Below are 21,528 nucleotides of genomic sequence, written 5' to 3'. Positions count from 1 at the left end.
GAAATCGGCTGAAATACTAAAATATCTAAAAACACAGATTGAACACAAAAAATAACTCAGGATTGTGTTGATCGTGTCCCACACAACAATAAAATAAGATCTGGTTGTCCCAGAGGTGACCTGGTCCTTTAAGTAATCGAGATGACAGCACTTATAAGCAGCAGTTGTTAAATGATACGGCGATGTACTCTGCATGCATCAATGAATACCTCAGAGGTGCTGGTGCTGATGGACTTTGAGGGCACCATGAAGGACGAGATGACGGTGAGGACAGGTGACATTGTGAAGAACGTCACCAAGGCCAGCGAGGAAGGATGGCTGGAGGGCGAGCTGAGGGGCAAGAGAGGCATCTTCCCTGCCAACTTTGTCAAGGTCTGTTCATCCCATGTCCAGGGATGGGACGCTATGAACATTACATATCACGAGATTATTGTCACAAAAGAAATGTACGATATTATTGTGATAATCAAAATATGCCCAACATCCATTATCCTGGGGCGGAACGTTTGCCAACAAATTGCAGATCCACAAGCTCACAACACATCGCGTTGAGACGCGTTGTGAGCTTGTTGATCTGCTATTTTTTGGCAAAGAGATTTTGTAGAGAGTGAAAAAATGCTGTATCAAGTACGTATATTATAAGTACGTTTTACCAACAGAGGGTTTAAATGGTACTGGATATGCAGCTCAGCAAATAAAAGGTGAATTGATCCCAGTGCATGATTGACGGAGGATCATTTCACAATAAATTTAATCTCCACGATACGATTATTGTGAGTGTTTTTTATCACGATAAACAATAATATCGCGTATCGTCCCATCCTTACCCATGTCCCAATGCTGCCAGTATCACAGTTTTTTATGCATGTGTGTTGTTTAGTAGGCTACACACATGATGTTTGTTTTCAAAGGAGGTGATTGTACAGTGTATCTCATTGTTGACATTTCTTACTGTGTGTTTGTACCTCTAAAATGCTTTGCCCGGGCTTTCTTCACAGGAAGTACCAGTGTTTTTGATAAGGGACAACAAACCGGAACCAAGAAGTATTAGAAAATGTATGTTGTTTTCTGATCTCAGCAATGTTTTTTCCACAACTTCTTATTGCCTATATAGTTCATAATAATTATGTATTTCAACAACCAAAAGCAGAAGTGAATGGTACATTTATACCAGTTCAACCTAGAGTTAATTTAACTCTGAAAGTGTAAAACTTTACCCTTACAGGTAAAATCTTTATGCTGTGTAGTTTACTGTAATAATTGAACACACAAGGACACCAAAGTAAACTGAAACAAATCACAACAAGTATTTCACAAATGCTACTTGCCCATGTCTGCAAATTTTCTGCTGATGTCTGTCAAATATGAATCCTGTTTATTGCACACAAAAAGGAGAAATATCTGAGATTGTGGTCATCATGATGGATACATTTTGTCAGCCAGACAGTGTAACAAGCAATCACAGGCTCAATGTAAATATATATCTTGACCACATCCTTTCCACACTAAGCTTAATTACAACGTATGAATATGGACCAGATAAAAACAACCCTAGTCCCTTTGAGGGATTAGATGTGCTACAAACATAAAGGAACTTCCAGTGCTTTGCCGTCTTAGAGAGCTTTCCTGTTGAGACTAGCTTACCGCCTGCCTTCCAGCTGGTTAAACGCACTGCATTAATGTTATCTCGTATCCACATTTAGTTTTGAAACATGTTTTGCCTTTGAATACTGAGTCTGTGAATGCACTGAATGTGATGTTGTGATGCTTTGTCTGTACAGCGAGGATGATGAAGCTGAAGAGGAAATGTGAGGTTGCGTTTTCCTACACCGCCGGGAATCCTGACGAACTGGACCTGGTTGCAGGGGAGACCGTTGAGATCCTGAGAGAGGTAGAGTGCTGCTCATGTCGTTGACACTGTTAACCTCAATATTAGTGTCTACAATAGGCCTATTCAGGTCAATACTTTCTACCACTATTATAGTCAAACAGCCAGACAGCAATGGAGTTCTTTAGGTTACATAACGTGCCATTGCGTTGTTTGGTTTAGGTTGCTTGACATGTCTTTTATGTGCCTGCCAGGCTGACAAAGCATGTTCCTCACACACATTCCAGCTACTGTACACTGTGATTCACGAGAAGTGGTCCAACTTGTTCATGAGATTTCCCTGAATGTCTGTGCCATGCAAGCAACGGAAATAACCTTAATACCACGTGGACACTACTTTGTGAATGTTATTCTTATCGTACTGGTATTTAGTACAGTTGTATAAAGATTTATTTGCAGCATGAGTCTAATGGTAAAAACTAACTGATGAGCTACACTAAGGGCTAACTGAGCTGAAAAACATGACTATTCAATTTAAAATCTGCTATTTCTAGCAAGTGATACGGTTGTATGACAAAATATAAATTAGGCTCAACACCATTGCACCCTTTTCCATCTCATACTAGCCCTTACCCGTTCAAAGATATGAGCTCTGAAATGATGTGCAGTCAGTGTGTGGGTTATGGGATGTGCACTGTGCACACAGTATATGAGGGATGGAAAGTAACTTTAACCGGTATATAATCCCACCATATCACTACTTATTTTCTTCTTTTGGATAGATTGAAGATGGATGGTGGATGGGGATAAAAGGGGGTAAAGTGGGAGCATTTCCGTCAAATTTCGTCAAAGAAATATTTGTCACTCCCAAAGGTGAGTGAATACTGAGACACAGAGATTACCATTTTCCCTGTTTGTAAAGGACCTGGACATAAATTGATAGAACAGCGCTCAACAAGTTAACTGCTTGTTATATTCAACAGATAACAATGAGGGTAAGGCAAGACCGAAACTAGCAGATGCAGTATTCAAAAAGGAGGTACAGTATGGCATTCAGAAATGTTTTGCAGTTTGTCTGCGGTCGATCATTTGAAAATATGTTTGATTATATTTTGTTTTCGTCCATAAAAAGCAACCAAAAGGAACCATTGTGAGGAACAAAGACAAGTGCAATGGTATGCTAAAAATATTCTGTTTCTGCATTCTGATTATCTGCGCCAGGAGTACATCATTCTTTGGCCCATGTGCGTGTGTGCGTGTCTAATCTAATCAGAAATTATGTGCAACTGGCAATCAAATGATGTAGGTTAGGCTATTATTATGGCATGCCTCCTGGTGGAGATTTGCGCTCTACTGAGCCCACCTTTCTGGTTATACCGTACACGAGATACCACAAAGACTTCCTTGTACCAGTGTCCTTCAATCAAAGAAGCAATCAAGGAAGCAATTCAATACTGACATTAAATCCCTTACAAATTCATGAACTCTATGTGCTGTTTTAATAGGAGGTTCTATTTTTAGGACATCACTAGCAATTTAGTTTACACAATAGACTCATCATTGGCAAGAGACATGTAGATATTCCTGTCACCTAACCTTAAAAGCTCAGTGGGTGCGGTCCAGACAAATAGTTATGTTAGGTAAGATTGACATCATAGAGCGGAGCAGAATATTTCTTTTTGCAATCTTTCTCAGCACACCCTTTTTGTGATAAGGGCTTTCAGTCACTGCTGTGACTATTTCTTGGCTTCCATAGACGCACAACAGTTGCATGTAGGTCATACTTCCATTGTAATGTTATGATGATAATCATGTGTCATCATACCATAAAAGTTTAAACCATTTATTCCGGTCACGATTGTGTAATTACAAATGTGTCTTTCTTCCCATGCATTTCCTCCTACTGTAGTGTCAGAATGTTGCCAAGTCATGTTTGACTACACAGCCTGCACAGATGATGAGCTGAGTCTGAGGAAAGGAGACGTTGTTTCAATAATCAGCAAGGTTTGGGTCTTGATCATGTGCATGTATTGTACTCTATATTTGTTTCCTGCCCCATGTTTTCTGTTTCTGTTAGCTACTATGATGTCATGCTGTTGAATTACTTGAGAAGTCCATCTCATCTTCACCACCCTAAGGCCAAACAAACCAACAGGTTACCTTTCTCAAAGTACCAGTGACAAGTCTGTCATGGAAATACAGTATATATTTCAACCAGCTAAACGTGTTGTGTCACATACAGCAGTGGTTCTCAACCTGTGGGTCGGGGTCCCCAAATAATTTTGGGGGGTCCCCAGATGATTAACTTAATGGGCAACATTGTTTTCTCACTCAACAGTAAACAAAGTAACCAACATAAAGTTGAAGTGTATAGAGGGTATCTGCACATTTCTAAAGTGACAATTTAAGGACTTTTTAATTGACTTATATTAAACATTGGCCAAATTGTCAAATATTAGAGACAATTTTGTGAAAATAGCAGATCTGCTATTTTCACAATAGAACCATGTTATACAAAATGTAATGCATCAACTCTTAGTGCTCATCACGGTGGGGGGGGTCCCCAGTTAAAATATGATTATTTGGGGGGTTGCGGCCTGAAAAGGTTGAGAACCACTGACATACAGCATACCCTTTCCAGTTCATAAGATTATAGTATGGCACCATGGGAAAACAAATACTTTCCCCCTTTTTAAGATTAAATGATATTCATCACTCTGGGCCAGGCATTCTGACCCTTTCATAACCCCTTACTGTATATACAGCAATTTTAAGTTCCCAGTGGACATTGCTTTGCAGTCTTTGTAGGTTCTAATTTTGTTGTAATCTTCTTCTGAAGGAAACAGAAGATGAAGGCTGGTGGGAGGGAGAGGTGAACGGGCGACGTGGTTTCTTCCCCGACAACTTTGTCATGGTGATCCCACCGACGGATCTGCAAGTGAGTTCAGTTTGCCCCTCTAGACGTTCTCAAGAACAGCCTGGCCGTATCCCTCTAACGCTGGAACTTCCCCACATTCCACTGGGGTTTGGTAAATGCACTGAGCTGCCATGAGACTTTGGACACGTCTTAAAGTAATTGATATTGGCTATACTTCTTTTTTTTTTACTTAATAGGTCAAAACACAAAGCCCCTTTATCTGTAGTTGGCTGACATAAGACTTCTCTGTCTCCTTTGGCATGTTTAGTTTTTCCTCCTTTTTTTTTGAGTGACACAAGTTCCTCCATGTTATTTGCTTCTATAACGGGCTATATGAGTCAGGGTTGTCTTCAATCAATGTCCTCCGTTTTGGAGTTACTCACTGAAAACTTCCTGAGTGGAAAGTGTGTATAGCATAGCAATGTCTCTGGAGTACCAGGGACACATTTTTGCCAACATGTGCTAAACTGACTGTTGTCCTCCTCCAGTCTGGGACGACGAGCCAGCCGCCTGCTCGCCAGGGCTCAGAGAGACGTGCAGGTAAGAAGAGAACTTCAGCATTGATCAGATCAGAGAGTACAGGATAGGTGGGCACTAAGGAAGAGTGGGCACCTCTGTGTTAAATTGGCTATTCTTTTCTAAAATGTTAAGAAATAAAATATTTGGAAAATGTTTTTAAGTAAAGTACGGTATACATGACTAGAACGTGCTTAAACTCGAGAATTAAGGTCTAATATTTCTACTATTGCTGCAAATTGCTACAAAACCTGTACCGTATTTTCCAGACTATAAGGCGCACTTAAAAGCCTTTAATTTTCTCAAAAAACTACAGTGCGCCTTATAGTCCAGTGCGCCTTATATATGGATCATTCATTGACATTGACATTCCCTTTAGCACAGCTCCATCTGTTGGATGCATAACACAACGGTAGCGTCTATTATGTGCGCCTTATAGTCAGGTGCGCCTTATATATGAAAACAGTTTGAAAATAGACCATTCATTGACAGTGCGCCTTATAGTCAGGTGCGCCTTATAGTCCAGAAAATACTGTAAATCTAGTCATTTTGGGGCATAAAGAATAAGTAGAAAATGATGTGCGCTTTTTTGGTAACATTTTGGACAACATAACCAATTTTACATTGAGATGCCCCCAGTCCACCTATCCTGTATCCGATCAGAGAAGTGCATCAAGATTTGTGACAAGAACAAGTTCTGTTTGATAGTGTATTGGTACATGATTCAAAGGTTTTAACCACTTAAACCCTGCAAACAATGTACGTCAAATAGCAAACATAGCCGATCTGCTATTTTCGTCGAATGATTGCCTATCTTTGCCTATCATGACACGACCAGCATTGGGAAGTTCATCAAACTTTCATGTAGTGGTATTTGTTTGGTCTGGCAGAGTGTGGAGGATTTTGGACTGATAGACTGTTGTTTCAAGTGGCTCTAATAATTAGTAGTATCATGTTTTAGTGGTGTTCCATGCGGCATGTGTGGTTTAGGGAAGGTGGCAATCCTGATCAGTGTCAAATATTGTGTATTTGTAATATGTCACGATGTGTGGGTCAACCTTGCAAGATTTATTGAATGGGAAAGTTCAGTCTTTTGTGTTCATAAAAAAATATATACATATATACTGTATATATTATGGGCCGCCTATAGTGTGGTCTTGGAAAAGATTTTAAGAATGACTTGAACACTTGATTCCTCACCAGGCCCTAATTTAAAGGAAAACATACAATGTGGAGTTTTTCATTGTATGTGTGTGGGTTTGGCTAAGATTGGCTTCCAAAGAACAAAAGTGCAATTTCCGTCCAATTTTGCACGCACATTCCCACTAGGCCGAAGAAGAAGTGCCACTTGATATTTTTCAAATCAGCCTCATTCGTGTTTTTACCTATAACGGCAACGAGTGCGTGAAACTTTATATGCACACTCCGTCACTCCCCCAAAGAAAAGTCTTTGCCCTGCATTTGGAGCGGTGAAACACACACACACACACACACACACACACACACACACACACACACACACACACACACACACACACACACACACACACACACACACACACACACACACACACACACACACACACACACACACAGGGTATAGCTGCTCAGATTCACCGCTCCACTTCGAACCGAGGTTTTCACATCTGCCTTGTATAAACTACCTGACCTGGCGGAAACCTGTGCTCCGAGGATTGCTTTTTCTAGTCTCATGCTGTTATCCAAAGTACCTCAGGATGCATATACTGTAACAGAGTAGAGTAAGCCTAAATATTTGTGGCATTTCTTTTACCAAAACGGGCTCCTCCTGCAAAATATGGAAGCCAATCATAGCCAATACAATCGGAATGGAATCTAAAGAATATGACTGATACATTTTGATCAGATGATTCTATACACTAGTCCTGTGCCCGGGGATGTGCGATGAGGGATTGAATGTAGGCGTCTCAGAAGTAATGTTGGAGAACTCAGACCTGTGGCCGTTGGGCAGAACTCAGACCCATGTCCAGTTGTGCAATACACGTTGTATCCGTCTCTCTCGCTGGCACTGTTTTATGCCTATATATGGTGTTCCGTGTCCAGGCCAGTCTGTGATGTAATCTCCAAAATCGGGCACTGTAGTGATGTCAGTCAGTGATGTCAGTTGGGCTTTGTTGATGTCAGTTGGGCATTGTTACCATGTTGGTGACACTGTTTAGTATCAGTGATGTCAGCATGCAGACAGACGGTCAGATGGCGGACAGCGGACAGACATTTGGTAAATTAATAATTAGATTATGTGTACTGATTCGCACGAAAATGTGTGTTAATGTGGCTAATTCACAGTATCAGAAGGTTGAATCACCTATTGGTTAAGACGTTATGAGGTCATATCCTTCCATCATAAACTCTCATTTGAACTCAATTACTTAATATCAGTCTGTAATATTTTACCAACGTCTACGGTAGCCTACTTTGCCTAAGATGGTAAAAGTGAGGTTGCTTTGCACGTCTATAACATACTTAAATGTTAATGTGTTTAATTATTTATGCAAATAATGTGATACATACTTTCAGACACAAGGCATATCATTCTTAGATTTGATGACTTTTCAAAATACGTACCTGGATTGGAGTTAGAGCACATGGAATTTTAACTATCTTGGGACAAAAGTTTTCAAAGTGGGACTGAGGGACCCCCATGGGTCCTGGTGGGGGTTCTAGGGGGTCCCCAGCTAAATTATTGATAGTGAGGAAACAAACAAGCCCTTCCTTACAGGCCTGTAACTCTGAGAGTTCACAAATGGAACCAAATGTCCTTGAGGGGGTTCCCTTGAGTTATGGGGTTTGTGGAGTCATTTATTTCAAACTGGGGGTCCTTGAAGTTAACACGTTTGAGAACCACTTTTCAGACGAAAGCATGCGAACGTTTGAGCTTCACTCTGTCAGAGACACAGGACAGAACACAACAGGATGTGGTCCAACGTTATCAGCTCATCCCCATCTGCTGTCTCAGGCTTTTCTTTTTCAGTTTCTCGTTCTTTCTCACTTCTTAGATATCTTCCTCTTGATGAGGTTGCCAACATCAGTGTTTCCACTAAAATTTAGGTCAGCGGATATGTTGACTTAAACACAACATCAGGAGACATTTCGACTCAAATAGCTATAGTTCAAAATGGCAATTTGACATATTGACATATACTATACATTATGAACAGTGACAAGGAGCATAATACAAAAGCATGCCTTTCATCTATTATTGGCTGGCTGAAGGAAATCTCAGCTCTGCCACTCCTCTGGTCCACCAGCAGTGATTTTTCTCACAGTATCACTCATGAGTTACAGAATGTCACAGGAAGTCTCAGACTATGGTGGAATGGGGGGATGGTGGTGGGGTCGGTCATGTGACATCGTTCAGACGTCTTGGAGGAAGCCAGGGGCAGAGGGGGTGGGGGGGCCGGGCGACTGAGCAGAGTTCTGTCACAGAGATTTTTCCCAGCCAACCCAAGAAGCAGCACTATAATTACTACAGTGCGCACAGTGTGGATGGTTTTCCTTGAAAAGGATTATTGCATAATGCTCTGATCAGAGAAGGTAGGCTGCTTCTATTTTCATTTGTAGATTATCTCTAGAACATGGGTGAGGTTAAACCTAGGTCTAACGCTTTCAATTATTGAGAAGTATGGTGTTTGTATTGAACTAGTAGGCTTGTGGGCACTGGGCAGGTTGCTCAAATGTCCTCCAGCTGAAATAAGCACTTGACTTGAGTGGTTACAATAGCTCCCTCCATTACCTCAGTTCAGTGAAGCTTCATAATTCAAGCATCTATTCCCGTGTCAAAGGCCCTCTAACGGGCAGCGTCTCTCAATGTATAGCCTATCATTTTAGCCAGGGACTTAGTCCTAGACGAAGCCTGCTGGGACCCACGGGAATGCTAGCTGCAGTTCTGTTGGATACAGCTGTGACCTGGTCTGCTCCACTGAAGAGCAGATCATCATTGCCTTCCCAATTCCCATGCCGCAGTTCTCAGTTTGGAGTTCAGTTCAAGGATTGTAAGCACTTCTCAGTGAACCACATTAAACAATAATGCTTACAAGGGTGAAACAAGGGGAAATGCACAATTCCTCTAATTGTAAAATGGGATGTTTTGTTGTGTGGCTTTAAGGAACTGTATCGTTCCTGCACACAACATGCTTTGTTTGCACAAGTCAGATCGAAGTAAACAACGTACAGTATATGATTCATCTGAAAGTAATAATATCAACTTCATGGAATTCTTGGTAACATTTAGTTTGTTGGTTATACAGTAGCTTATTAGGTGTCAATGGATAAAGTGTATCAACATTCATACACAATTGAGTCAATCCTGTCTGAGTAATGCACAATTTGTTATATCTTTTCAATCTGTATCAATGTATTCAGTGTATTAACCACTTGAAGCCTAGCGTCCATATTCTGTGGCAAACATTCAACGAAAACAAGCTCACGAGATCGGCTGTTTCTGGAGCTATTTGGGGAAAAAAGGATGGGCCTGTATAGACCCCTGGGGGACGCTCCATGCTCTCACATAAAAACAACAACACATGAGATGTTTTGCTGTTTGTAACTAAGAAGCTGCACGGTAGTAATTGAGAGTGAAGTGCCTTGCTCAATGGCAAAGGATTTACTGAGGGAGGAGTGGTGCTTATTCACAGATCATGCCCAATTTCTCCCAGGAGTTTGACAACATTGCGGTCAGAGGCCGCACGCATTGTAAAATATACTCGCTAGACAAAATATTGTTGGGGTACATATTTAAACAAGTCAATATTATGAGAGCTTCTCATACAGTTTACTCTTTTTCAGTGAAGCCAGACGCATCTGCAATGGAAAAGGCTGGTCCACCAAAGACAAAAGGTATTTATAATAGAGGCTTTCATTAGATTTATGACACTATTACTCTACACCCCTCATCTAGTAATAGTCAATAATGCTTTTCAGACGAAAAACCAGAGGGTAAGGACCTGCGAAGCAATCCTCCAACCAAGGTCAAACTACCGTCCATCAACAAGCCCGGCCCACCTCCACCAATAAAGCACAAACCAAATAAGGTTCTGCCTAAGTGAGTGACACCAAAATCACCCAGACATTGTTATTAGTCACCAAGTGCATCAGCACTGCAAAATCTTCAACAATCTAAAGGAATATTTTAGTTTAATAATTTAGTCCCTGTTATTTTTGTTCTTGTTGGGATATTTGCTCAAGTCTCCATAATAGTCTACTTGCCAGGCCATAGAGCCCCATTGTGAACCCGGACATATTAAGTACACCAATGTTTTATGTTAGAAATGTTGAGTATGGATCCCCAGCATGTAGAAACTGCCGGATGCTAACTTGCATTTGTTGAGCAATTTTCATAATTTGCAAAATTCGATTTATTTAGCATAATCCCCCATAATAATGGATAATATTTCAAAACCTGATTGGCCGATTTGAACAATATTAGAGTGGTTTTGGGTGTTATTGAGGATGCTGAATCCATTTTCTAAATTCAAAATGGCCGTTTTAAACCGGAAATGGCCTTATACCAACTTAAAGTGGGGTGATTTTGATACTTTTTTGTTGATTTTCCAGTTGGTATATGGCCATTTCCGGTTTAAAACGGCCATTTTTAATTTAGAAAATGTCAGAAATGGATTCAGCATCCTCAATAACCCCCAAAACCACTTCAAATCGGCCAATCAGTTTTTGACATATTATCCATTATTATGGGGGATTATGCTAAATAAATCGAATTATGCAAATTATGAAAATTGCTCAACATATGCAAGTTAGCATCCGGCAGTTTCTACATGCTGGGGACCCATACTCAACATTTCTAACATAAAACCTTGGTGTACTCAATATGCCAGGGTTCAGATTCTGGCAAGTGGACTATAATAATCAAAACCGACAAATAGGGCACTCAAAGAGAAACTTTACTAGTTACTCATTTAACCCCTCTAAGTCCTAAATGATAAAGGCAGAAGCTCTGTAGAAAATGTCAAGAGCACTTTGCTCCTGTGTGTCTACTGGCGCTGGAGTGAGTCCACCGTGGCTGTGGTTTTATGGAGCAGGTTTCCATGGCACTCCAATGTGAATGCCAGGATGGGCAACCTTTAGTGAAGCAGTGGAAACTCCAGGATGAGTCAGATCAGGCTTAAACAGACGAGAGCAGCCCATTTCCTGTTTCCTGAACACACACACACACGCACGCACGCACGCACGCACGCACACACACACACACACACACACACACACGCACACGCACACGCACACGCGTACGCACGCACGCACGCACACACACACACACACACACACACACACACACACACACGCACACACACAAATAAGAAAACATAAAACACGCCCCGTCTTTAAAGGAGTACTCATGGAGAAAATGCTTTTCTAACAGTTCTTTCCAAAGGGAAATGCTTAGGAGGGGCTAATTTTCCAACTTCTTAAAGAGTCATTCCGCAGTATTTACTAAGGCTGCTGTCTTCGAGGCGTTCGACTCTGGGTTGATTATTTGTGAGAGATTAAATAAACATACAGAGAGGAGGGGGGGGGGGGGGGGGGGGGGGGCAGCGCTTATGGCCAAGTGGTTAAAGTGTGTATTATGAGGCTTTGATGCCAGTGTGAGTGACTGTGTGTCCCAGGTTTGGCTCCTGAGCCGGGCAGTGGAATTGCTGCGTGCCACTCCCCAGGGTCGCCACAAGGTGGGGAATAGTGGGACTGAGTTACTAGGGCCCAAGGTGGAGGGGCCTTCATTAATTTATATTTTAGCTATTGAAAAATAGCAGATATACAAGCTCACAGCGCGGCTGCGAGCTTGTAGATCTGCTATTTTTGAAAAGTCATGAAAACGTGTGCAAATCGTTGAATATATGTATTTTTTAAGCGAACATTTGTAACTCAAATTTTGCTTCTGGGGGGTCCCCGGAACTAAATATATTGAGATGGGTGTCCGCGTGGCCAAATACATATCACTTTGCGGGTCCTTCACATGAAACAGTTTGAGCACCACTGACATTGAAACATAGGTTTTTCAAAAAACCTTCAAAGACTTGCACAAAGTTTCACTATTTTTCGGGCCCTTATATGCCTTGATGTTATGACGTCACCCTTTGTCCCTCTCTGATTGGCTATGGGGCCCATGGCATAGACACAGCAGCCTACACAGACACACACACAGACATAGTCAAATCTATATATGGCCTGTAAGGCCTAATTGTGCGCCAGCAGAGCGTGCCTTGTTATTTATATCAGGTTGCACTTGTTGATGGCGACGTCACCAAGAATGCTGGTCCCTCATTGGCTGTATCAACAGCCTGTTGATGGTGATGATGTTGACGTCATCACCCCGTTTTCAAGGGTTTTCCCATTGGATGACGTAAGCACAGACAGACACACAGACAGACAGACACACACACAGACGTAGATTTGCCTAATTTATAGTTCTAGATGTGTTGTATATAATTCATAATAAACACAGAATGCATAGCAAGTGATACCAGCCAGGTAGAAAGATGTACACAGCCGGTGTCTAGAGGTTGGGAAGCTCCCCAAAAGGTTGATGTCGTCTTTAACCTGTAGAGGCCAGTGTTGCGCTAGTTTGTGACTTTGAGACTAATGTGACTTTAGTTGAAGTGATTTTCCATACTGAGAGTGTATTTTTGTTCAGAATCAATGGTGATGCTGCCCCTGTCTCGCCAAAAAAGGAGAATGAATGTGGCCAGTTTGACGGAGTGGATGTGAACACAGAGAAGCTGAACCATCCCACTGCAAACAGAGCCAAGCCCCCACAGCGGAGACCGCCTTCTGGCCTGGTTACACCCGCAGTAAGTCAGTCCACTTTCACACAAATAATGTCATGGGCATTACAATTTAGAGAGTTAGTGCACTGATTCAGAATTCCCAAACCGTACTGTTTGGGAAACATGGGTCGCAAGTCCCTTTATTTTTAATTTCCTACTTTTAGTTTTCATTCATTATTATTTTTGATCTGTGTTGTGAAACACAGATCCAATATGAGCTCGCGAAACTGCCCTAAAAGTCACGTGATCGTGGAGCGCTTGATAAATTAGACAGAATGCGGAGGCTAAGGCAGAGCTAGGCTCACAGCACGTTCGTTTCAATTGAACGCGCCCGTCGGCGTTACAGAGGATGTGAATTCCAGCGCTCCTCCTCTTTTGGGGGACTCTAGTCGTTTTCTAGCTTCTAGCAGCCCCTCCTTTTTTATCATTGCCAATCAGAATCCAGTATCTGAACATGTGGCCACAAAAAGTGGTAGAATGGCTAGTTGTGGGCAGAAGAGAAGCACGGAGAGAGAGAGAGAGAGAGAGAGAGAGAGAGAGAGAGAGAGAGAAGAGAGAGAAAGAGATAAATCTATCAATAGAGAGAAAGACATATATACAGTATATATTTACATAGATAGATACATAAAGATATAGATCTCCGGAGTCTGTATGAGTTGCATCACTAGGCCTAACAATAATTTATAATAACATAAAAACAATAACAATCGTCTTAATAATAAAATAATAACAATAATAATATCTGGATTCAACACAGATCAATTATTGACAATATGTCAATTCTAGTTTCAAAAGATTTTCAAAGAAATGTCAAAAATAAAAATAAATAAATCAAAAATGTATTTAAATTAGAAGTGAAAACTAAAAAGAAACAAGTGAAAATAGCAGATCTACAAGCTACAAGTCAGGCTATTTTCACTAGTTTGGGTCCCAGGGAGAAATCACATTTCTTTTGGGTCTCGAGCTAAAAGGTTTGGGAACCAGTCAGTTACAGTAACAGTACAGCACCAGAACATGACACTTTGTGTCCAGTGATTCAGAGAGTACACATTGTTGTCTGTGTACCCACACCACCCATGAAGAACACACATCAAGAATATTAAAAAACTAGAAGCAGTGCTCCTCTGAGCACAGGTCTCCGCCAGCCCAATTTCACCAAGATTGCACGCTGTATTCATGATTTGATGCATTTTGTCCAAAACAGAGCAATCCTGCAAACTTTGGAATCGAATTGTAGCCAATCAGGATGGAATATGGAAAATCAGACAGATCCATATTGATCACATGACTGTAGAGATACTGTCTACCAATTTGCATGATTTGTGGACAAAATCTGTAGGAGTAGTGTACAGAAATCGGCCTCATGGTGGCGCTAGAACAGGGCCATGTGAGAAATGTGGAACAGAGGTTCTGAATTGGCATCCAATGCAAAGTATGTGTATATGTGTGCAAAGTATGGCTGCGACCGGGCCAACGGCACCGGAGATTAGCTGGTAATAACAAACTAATTGGACACATGGACGCACGGACGGACGGCGGAGACAACAATGCAACTAGGGGTGCAAACCAATATCTTGATCTAGGTCTGTCCGTTTCTGCTATCTCATATTTATACAATTGTTTGTGGTTTTGAGACCCAAGTAGCCTACATCAACCAGATGAGCCTCACTCACAGACAGGCAGAGTAAGTTAGCATTTGATCCAAAAGTAAAGGTCGTAGATAACCATCACAAACCGGTTTATCTGGTGAGATGAAACTATCAGAGCAAAGCAAATATGAAAGCTACCCTCTATGTTTGTCTCCTCCGAGTGCTGGAAACTGGGGATCATAATTATGGAAGATGTCTATGCCAGTGTATTACAGTTATAGAATGTTGGCGATAACATCTACTGTACAGTAAAGCCTATGACTATTGTTTGGGGCTAATCTTTTCATCTAATCATAAACAGCCATTATCATAATGGTTTAACAACTCAACCACCTTCTTTTCCTGCACATCCACAAGCAGTTGATTGATGAGTTGGCCATAAATGAGGTGCTGAAAAGCCTTTACTTTGGGAGTAACAGGCAGACCGGGGAAACTAGGGGAATAACTGCAGTGAGACACAGATCCTGTCCATGCTGCTGATGATTGATATTGTGTCAGCATACTGTGTCAGGGTCCCCATCATGCTCCTTCTTAGATTACATGCACCAGGATTTCCCTGGAATGTGAGTCATCCTTTAAGTAACAGGGATCATCATTAACTTCACGGCTGGTGTTTTTCATCCACAGAGTCCAAGTGGCACCGAGCAGACTGAGCCAGAGTCATCGCCAAAAAAGTCAGAGGAAGACAAACCTTCTGTATTGGCAAAGGTTAGTGATAACCTTTTTATTTATTTATTTTTGAAGCGGTGAAAGCCGCTTCCAAGGAGTGGCTTTGTCTGTCCCGTACCTGTTTTTTTTTTAGGATTCCCATAGATTCTCAAGGAGTGAGAATGTCTGTCCCGTACATGTCCTGTACCTGTCCCGTGCATGCAGAATTGAGGATTGGTCAAGCTTCACATGACAATTTGGCCCTCCAGACAAAATCATTCATTCATTCAGAATTCATAAAAGTATAGAACTAAAGCACATAGAAAGTATAGATCTAGAACACAGAATGTATAGATCTGGAACACTGATTTCAAAGCTCTAGTACACATAGAATAAAAATTCACCGCTTCACTTCGAACAGAGGTTTAATTTTTTAAGGTATATGTTTGCTCTTGATATTTGTTCCACACTTATTTGATAAGTGTGGAAGTATGAGGTTTCAATGTAGTTTTGGAGAATGTAACATGTAGAGAATAAAAAAACACAGATTTACAACATTTTAAATATATTTAACAGAAAACAGCTTTACATTTACTTGTAGGTTTAGCAAAATAATAAATTATGGTACCTTTCTGTGAAGGTTGGCCGGGTAGTCAAGGCTCCACTAAATCAGTTTAACACCTTTATAGCCTTTATAATCCCTTTGAAGTTTTAAGGGATCAATTAACGGCTGTGACCATTTTAATATCCAAACAGCAAGCTGAAAAGCAATGTGGATTTATTTGAATAGCTAAACCTTTTAAAATGGTTATAATATTTATTTTACATTATTTCGCCCACAATGTTTAATTCTACAGAATAGCCATATCAAATAAAATATATCGTCGTTGTCGGGTGGAAACCTCGTAACCTTGCAAATGTGTACGTTCTTTCGCGAAGTAAAGCCCTGCTTCATCATACAAGGCCGTCGCACAAAAGTAGTGAAAACAGCAGATCTACAAGCACACAACGCCTCGCGGCGCTAGTTTAAATCATTTTTAAAATGATAAATGCAAAACTGACGGTTTTGGACTTACAAGGTTTTCACCCGACAACGACGATATTTAATGTGTATGTATTTCGTGCTTATGGAACCAGGTTATTGCAATAACAAAGTCTTTTAATTTTTGGAGCTGTGTGAAGCACAGGCTCCCTATACGTGGCCGTGTGGGTCTGTCTGTGTGTCTGTCTGTGTGTGTGTCTGTATGTAGCCTGAACTTCCTAAACTTCGGCACGCCACTAGTCCCACAGTTTTGCCACCACACACTCGCGCCATATGTCAAATCGAACGGCTTACTCGGGAATCGTGGGCTATTACTTTTCTAAGAGAAAGGTTCTATAGTTTAATTGATATTAATTTATTAGTGAATTAATTTTCCCCATTGACTTATAATGGGAATCGCAAAAACTCACATTCAATTATTTGTCTCTCGCAAACCATAGGGGCTAGAGTTTCAAGACTTGGAGAGGAGGTTCATAATGATTTCAAGGATTAAATAAAAAATAATTGTGTCATTTGGCCGCATGGTGGCGCCATAACACCCCACTTTACGTTTTGGCCTGTAACTCTTGAACCGTAGGTCGGAAAATTAAAAATATTTTTTCCCTGGATTCCTTGGGTCATGACGCATCTCCCCATATAGGCCACGCCCATTTGCGCCATGATAGATTTTCCGCCATCTTGAATTTTCTCCAAAACACACTTTTTGCTCCTTTTCCTACATATTTTCTTCAAATGTCACAAAAATCGGTACACATGATCCACACACACACACACACACACACACACACACACACACACACACACACACACACACACACACACACACACACACACACACAGCTCCACTTCACACGGGTGTGATTTTTGGAGCTGTGTGAAGCACAGGCTCCCTATACGTGGCCGTGTGGGTCTGTCTGTCTGTCTGTGTGTCTGTCTGTCTGTGTGTCTGTATGTAGCCTGAACTTCCTAAACTTCGGCACGCCACTAGTCCCACAGTTTTGCCACCACACACTCGCGCCATATGTCAAATCGACCGGCTTACTCGGGAATCGTGGGCTATTACTTTTCTAAGATAAAGGTTCTATAGTTTAATTGATATTAATTTATTAGTGAATTCATTTTCCCCATTGACTTATAATGGGAATCGCAAAAACTCACATTCAATTATTTGTCTCTCGCAAACCATAGGGGCTAGAGTTTCAAGACTTGGAGAGGAGGTTCATAATGATTTCAAGGATTAAATAAAAAATAATTGTGTCATTTGGCCGCATGGTGGCGCCATAACACCCCACTTTACGTTTTGGCCTGTAACTCTTGAACCGTAGGTCGGAAAATTAAAAATATTTTTTCCCTGGATTCCTTGGGTCATGACGCATCTCCCCATATAGGCCACGCCCATTTGCGCCATGATAGATTTTCCGCCATCTTGAATTTTCTCCAAAACACACTTTTTGCTCCTTTTCCTACATATTTTCTTCAAATGTCACAAAAAACGGTACACATGATCCACACACACACACACACACACACACACACACACACACACACACACACACACACACACACACACACACACAGCTCCACTTCACACGGGTGTGATTACACATGATCCACACACACACACACACACACACACACACACACACACACACACACACACACACACACACACACACACACACACACAGCTCCACTTCACACGGGTGTGATTTTTTATTTTTGTATGACTGAGAAATGATTACCATTCTTTACCCCATTTCAGGTTGCAGAAAATGTTACACCTTCTCCCGCTAAACCTGAGCATCCATCCAAGAGCTCTCCGCCTACGAGACCAGCGCTGCAGGGAAGATCTGCCTCGCAGAGAGAAGAGGCTTCCTTGGACAGCCTGCAGGCTGAGATCAAGGAGCTGAGAGTGGCTCTGGAGCTCCTTCAGACACGGCAGGAGTGAGTAGGGCTGTCACAATTATTACATAATCGTCTAATCGCAATTATTTTACATAATCGCGATTCTTTTTTCATAATCGTCATAATCGTGAATGTTGAAAATGTTTCATATATATTTTTTTTAAGTAAAAAATAGTGGAAATAGCCGATCTACAAGCTCACAACGCGTCGCATCGCGACGCGTTGTGAGCTTGTAGATCGGCTATTTCCACTATCAATGTTATTGCGACCGTAGGTCGCATTTACTACCAAAACCTCCACCGGCTGTCCGTGGGTGAGTCCGTCACACTTTTTCCCTGCTCATATCTCCGCAACCGTTGACCCGATCCATGCCAGATTTTGCACACACACTCCTTGACTGCCAAACTACAACCTCCAAGGACCCCCGGAGCCCCAGGGACCCCCAGGTCCCTGGGGGACCCCCAGATGTAAAAAATGACCAAATGTGGTCACACGTCACACGTCACACTTTTTCCCTGCTCATATCTCCGCAACCGTTGACCCGATCCATGCCAGATTTTGCACACACACTCCTTGCCTGCCAAACTACAACCTCCAAGGACCCCCGGCCTGGGGTCCCTGGGGGACCCCCAGATGTAAAAAATGACCAAATGTGCAAAAATGACCAAATGACCACCCCAACGGGCCTGCTCACGGGGAATTCCCGGGGACCACCGACTCCTGGTGCTCCAGAACGGATGCAAAAGTGGTGGCGCCCCCAGTGGAGGACCCCCTGCCACTGCAGTGCACATAAAATGCCGTAACTCGGGCTAGGAGCATCCGGGAGAGCCGGGGCCGGTACCTATTCGTCCGCCAAGGCAACGCGGAGACCCCACCCCTCATTTCTCACATGGCCCTATTCTAGCGCCACCTTCAGGCCAATTTTTAAAACACATTTTTGGACACTGCTCCTACAGTTTTTGCCCTAAAATCACGAATATCACTACACAGCATGTCTACACTCATGTCATCAAGATGGATCAGGAAGATTTTGGAAAAACACATTTTTGCCCTCTTTGTGGAGATAAGCCACCTACGGTCGCTTATCTCCCGATTAGGGAGTCTTACTGGTTTTTTAAGTAGTAAGTCGTCAAATATGTCCATAATTTCTTTGTATATTTAGGTTATTTGTCGTATCTGCCATGTGCAACTTCAAAGCCTAAAAGCCAAACAGAAATGTAATTGTCAACGACAAAAACACAATTAAATCGTTAATCGCAATTACTTGAGTGACAATAAATCGTCATGTAAAATGTCATATCGTGACAGCCCTAGGAGTGAGTATAGCATAGCATTGTTCTCCAAAGAGAGACCAGTTGAGTCTAAAATGCATTTATTCATTTATTTATCTTTAAGGCACAAACATAAATCTCTGGAGAAGCTCTCTGGTGTGTTTTAAACCCGGCCTCATTGTTGTGATTAGCTGAGACGTGTCATTGTCATGGTCAGTAGAATCATGGTCAGTACAGTAGTATCATGGTTAGTACTCAGTAGTATCATGCTCAGTATCATGGTCAATATCATGTCATTGTGGTAAATACCATGTCAGTGTCATGGTCAATATCATGTCATCGTGGTAAATACCATGTCAGTGTCATGGTCAGTATCATGTCACTATCATGTTTGTATCATGGTCAGTATCATGGTCAATATCATGTTTGTGTCATGGTCAGTATCATGTCACTATCATGTTTGTATCATGGTCAGTATCATGGTCAATATCATGTTTGTGTCATGGTCAGTATCATGTCACTATCATGTTTGTATCATGGTCAGTATCATGGTCAATATCATGTTTGTGTCATGGTCAGTATCATGTCACTATCATGTTTGTATCATGGTCAGTATCATGGTCAGTATCATGTCACTATCATGTTTGTATCATGGTCAGTATCATGGTCAATATCATGGTCAGTATCATGGTCAGTATCATGTCACTATCATGTTTGTATCATGGTCAGTATCATGGTCAATATCATGTTTGTGTCATGGTCAGTATCATGTCACTATCATGTTTGTATCATGGTCAGTATCATGGTCAATATCATGTCACCATGGTAAATACCATGTCAGTGTCATGGTCAGTATCATGTCACTATCATGTTTGTATCATGGTCAGTATCATGTCACTATCATGTTTGTATCATGGTCAGTATCATGTCACTATCATGTTTGTATCATGGTCAGTATCATGGTCAATATCATGTTTGTGTCATGGTCAGTATTATGTCACATGGCTGGGAAAGGGCCTGAGGGTTCTGGATATTGGATATGGGGCACTGGCCATAAAAAGGGTTGAGAAACACTGCTTTAGGGCTTGGGCTCTGTATAAACGCCACATAAATGTGTGTTGTTTAAATGAAAGTTACGATAATTAGCTACTTCAGAAGCATTCCATAATGACTTCCTATATCGTGAACTGATATTTTATTGTGAGAAATACTTGGACTAAAACTGCCATTATATAAACTGACTGTTTATGATGTTGTTGTTTTCGTTCTTTCCATTCAGGCGAGACATGCAGGAAATGAAAGAAGAACTGAGAGAGGAGAGAAACAAACGGATGGCATTGCAGGTCAGTGAAGCGACTTTGGTATTTTTGTTTTTGTGTTTTCCAAAACTTCTGCTTTGGGGCCCTGCCTCATCTGCCACAACAAAGCATGCAAGAAGCTGTGGGTTTTGGAGACTGCACAGTTTTTAACCATCAATAAAAAATGTTCCTTCCTTCCTGCATAGGAGGAGGTAGAGAGTCTGAGGACGAAACATTAATCCGTTCTGACACCGTGGCTGCTTGTCTGAGATGGTGCTGGGTCTCCTCGGAGCAGCGACGAAGGCTTCTCTACAGATCTATGAAGAACATTTTCCTGACATGAGTGCAGCTGGGGGAGGGGCCCAGGGGTGTCGCACCAAATTCTGGGCCCCGGGTACAAGGATTCACTGCGGGCCCCCCCATGAATGTTCTTCATAGGGGGAGGGGGTTTAACCCATTTAGACTGGGAACGCATTATTTTGTGCTTTAACTATTGAAAAATAGCAGATATACAAGCTCACGGCGCGGCACCGAGTGCCGCGCTGCGAGCTTGTAGATCTGCTATTTTAGAAAAATCGTGAACGTTTGTGCAAGTCTTTGAATATTTCAAATCCTTCTAAGGTTTTTTTTTGGAAAACCT

General features: G+C 41.7%; 1 protein-coding gene across 1 annotated transcript; it reads left to right on the top strand.

Moving 5' to 3' along the window:
• Nucleotides 1–201: 201 nt before the first annotated feature.
• On the top strand, nucleotides 202–21,127 carry sh3d21 (SH3 domain containing 21; the record flags this gene model as incomplete). Its single annotated transcript, XM_080741322.1, has 16 exons — nucleotides 202–372; nucleotides 999–1,056; nucleotides 1,782–1,891; nucleotides 2,611–2,701; nucleotides 2,812–2,867; nucleotides 2,961–3,003; nucleotides 3,738–3,832; nucleotides 4,668–4,766; nucleotides 5,234–5,285; nucleotides 10,086–10,136; nucleotides 10,221–10,341; nucleotides 12,943–13,099; nucleotides 15,352–15,432; nucleotides 18,177–18,358; nucleotides 20,870–20,933; nucleotides 21,095–21,127. The coding sequence occupies 16 exons, from the start codon at nucleotides 202–204 to the stop codon at nucleotides 21,125–21,127; spliced, it is 1,464 nt and encodes a 487-aa protein (XP_080597448.1).
• Between the last annotated feature and the right edge of the window lie 401 nt (nucleotides 21,128–21,528).

Source organism: Nannobrachium achirus (genome assembly GCF_963921795.1).
Source record: "Nannobrachium achirus genome assembly, chromosome: 2".
Taxonomy (NCBI): domain Eukaryota; kingdom Metazoa; phylum Chordata; class Actinopteri; order Myctophiformes; family Myctophidae; genus Nannobrachium; species Nannobrachium achirus.
The sequence above is the reverse complement of the archived record's forward strand: the minus strand, read 5'-3'. Positions and strand labels throughout refer to the sequence as shown.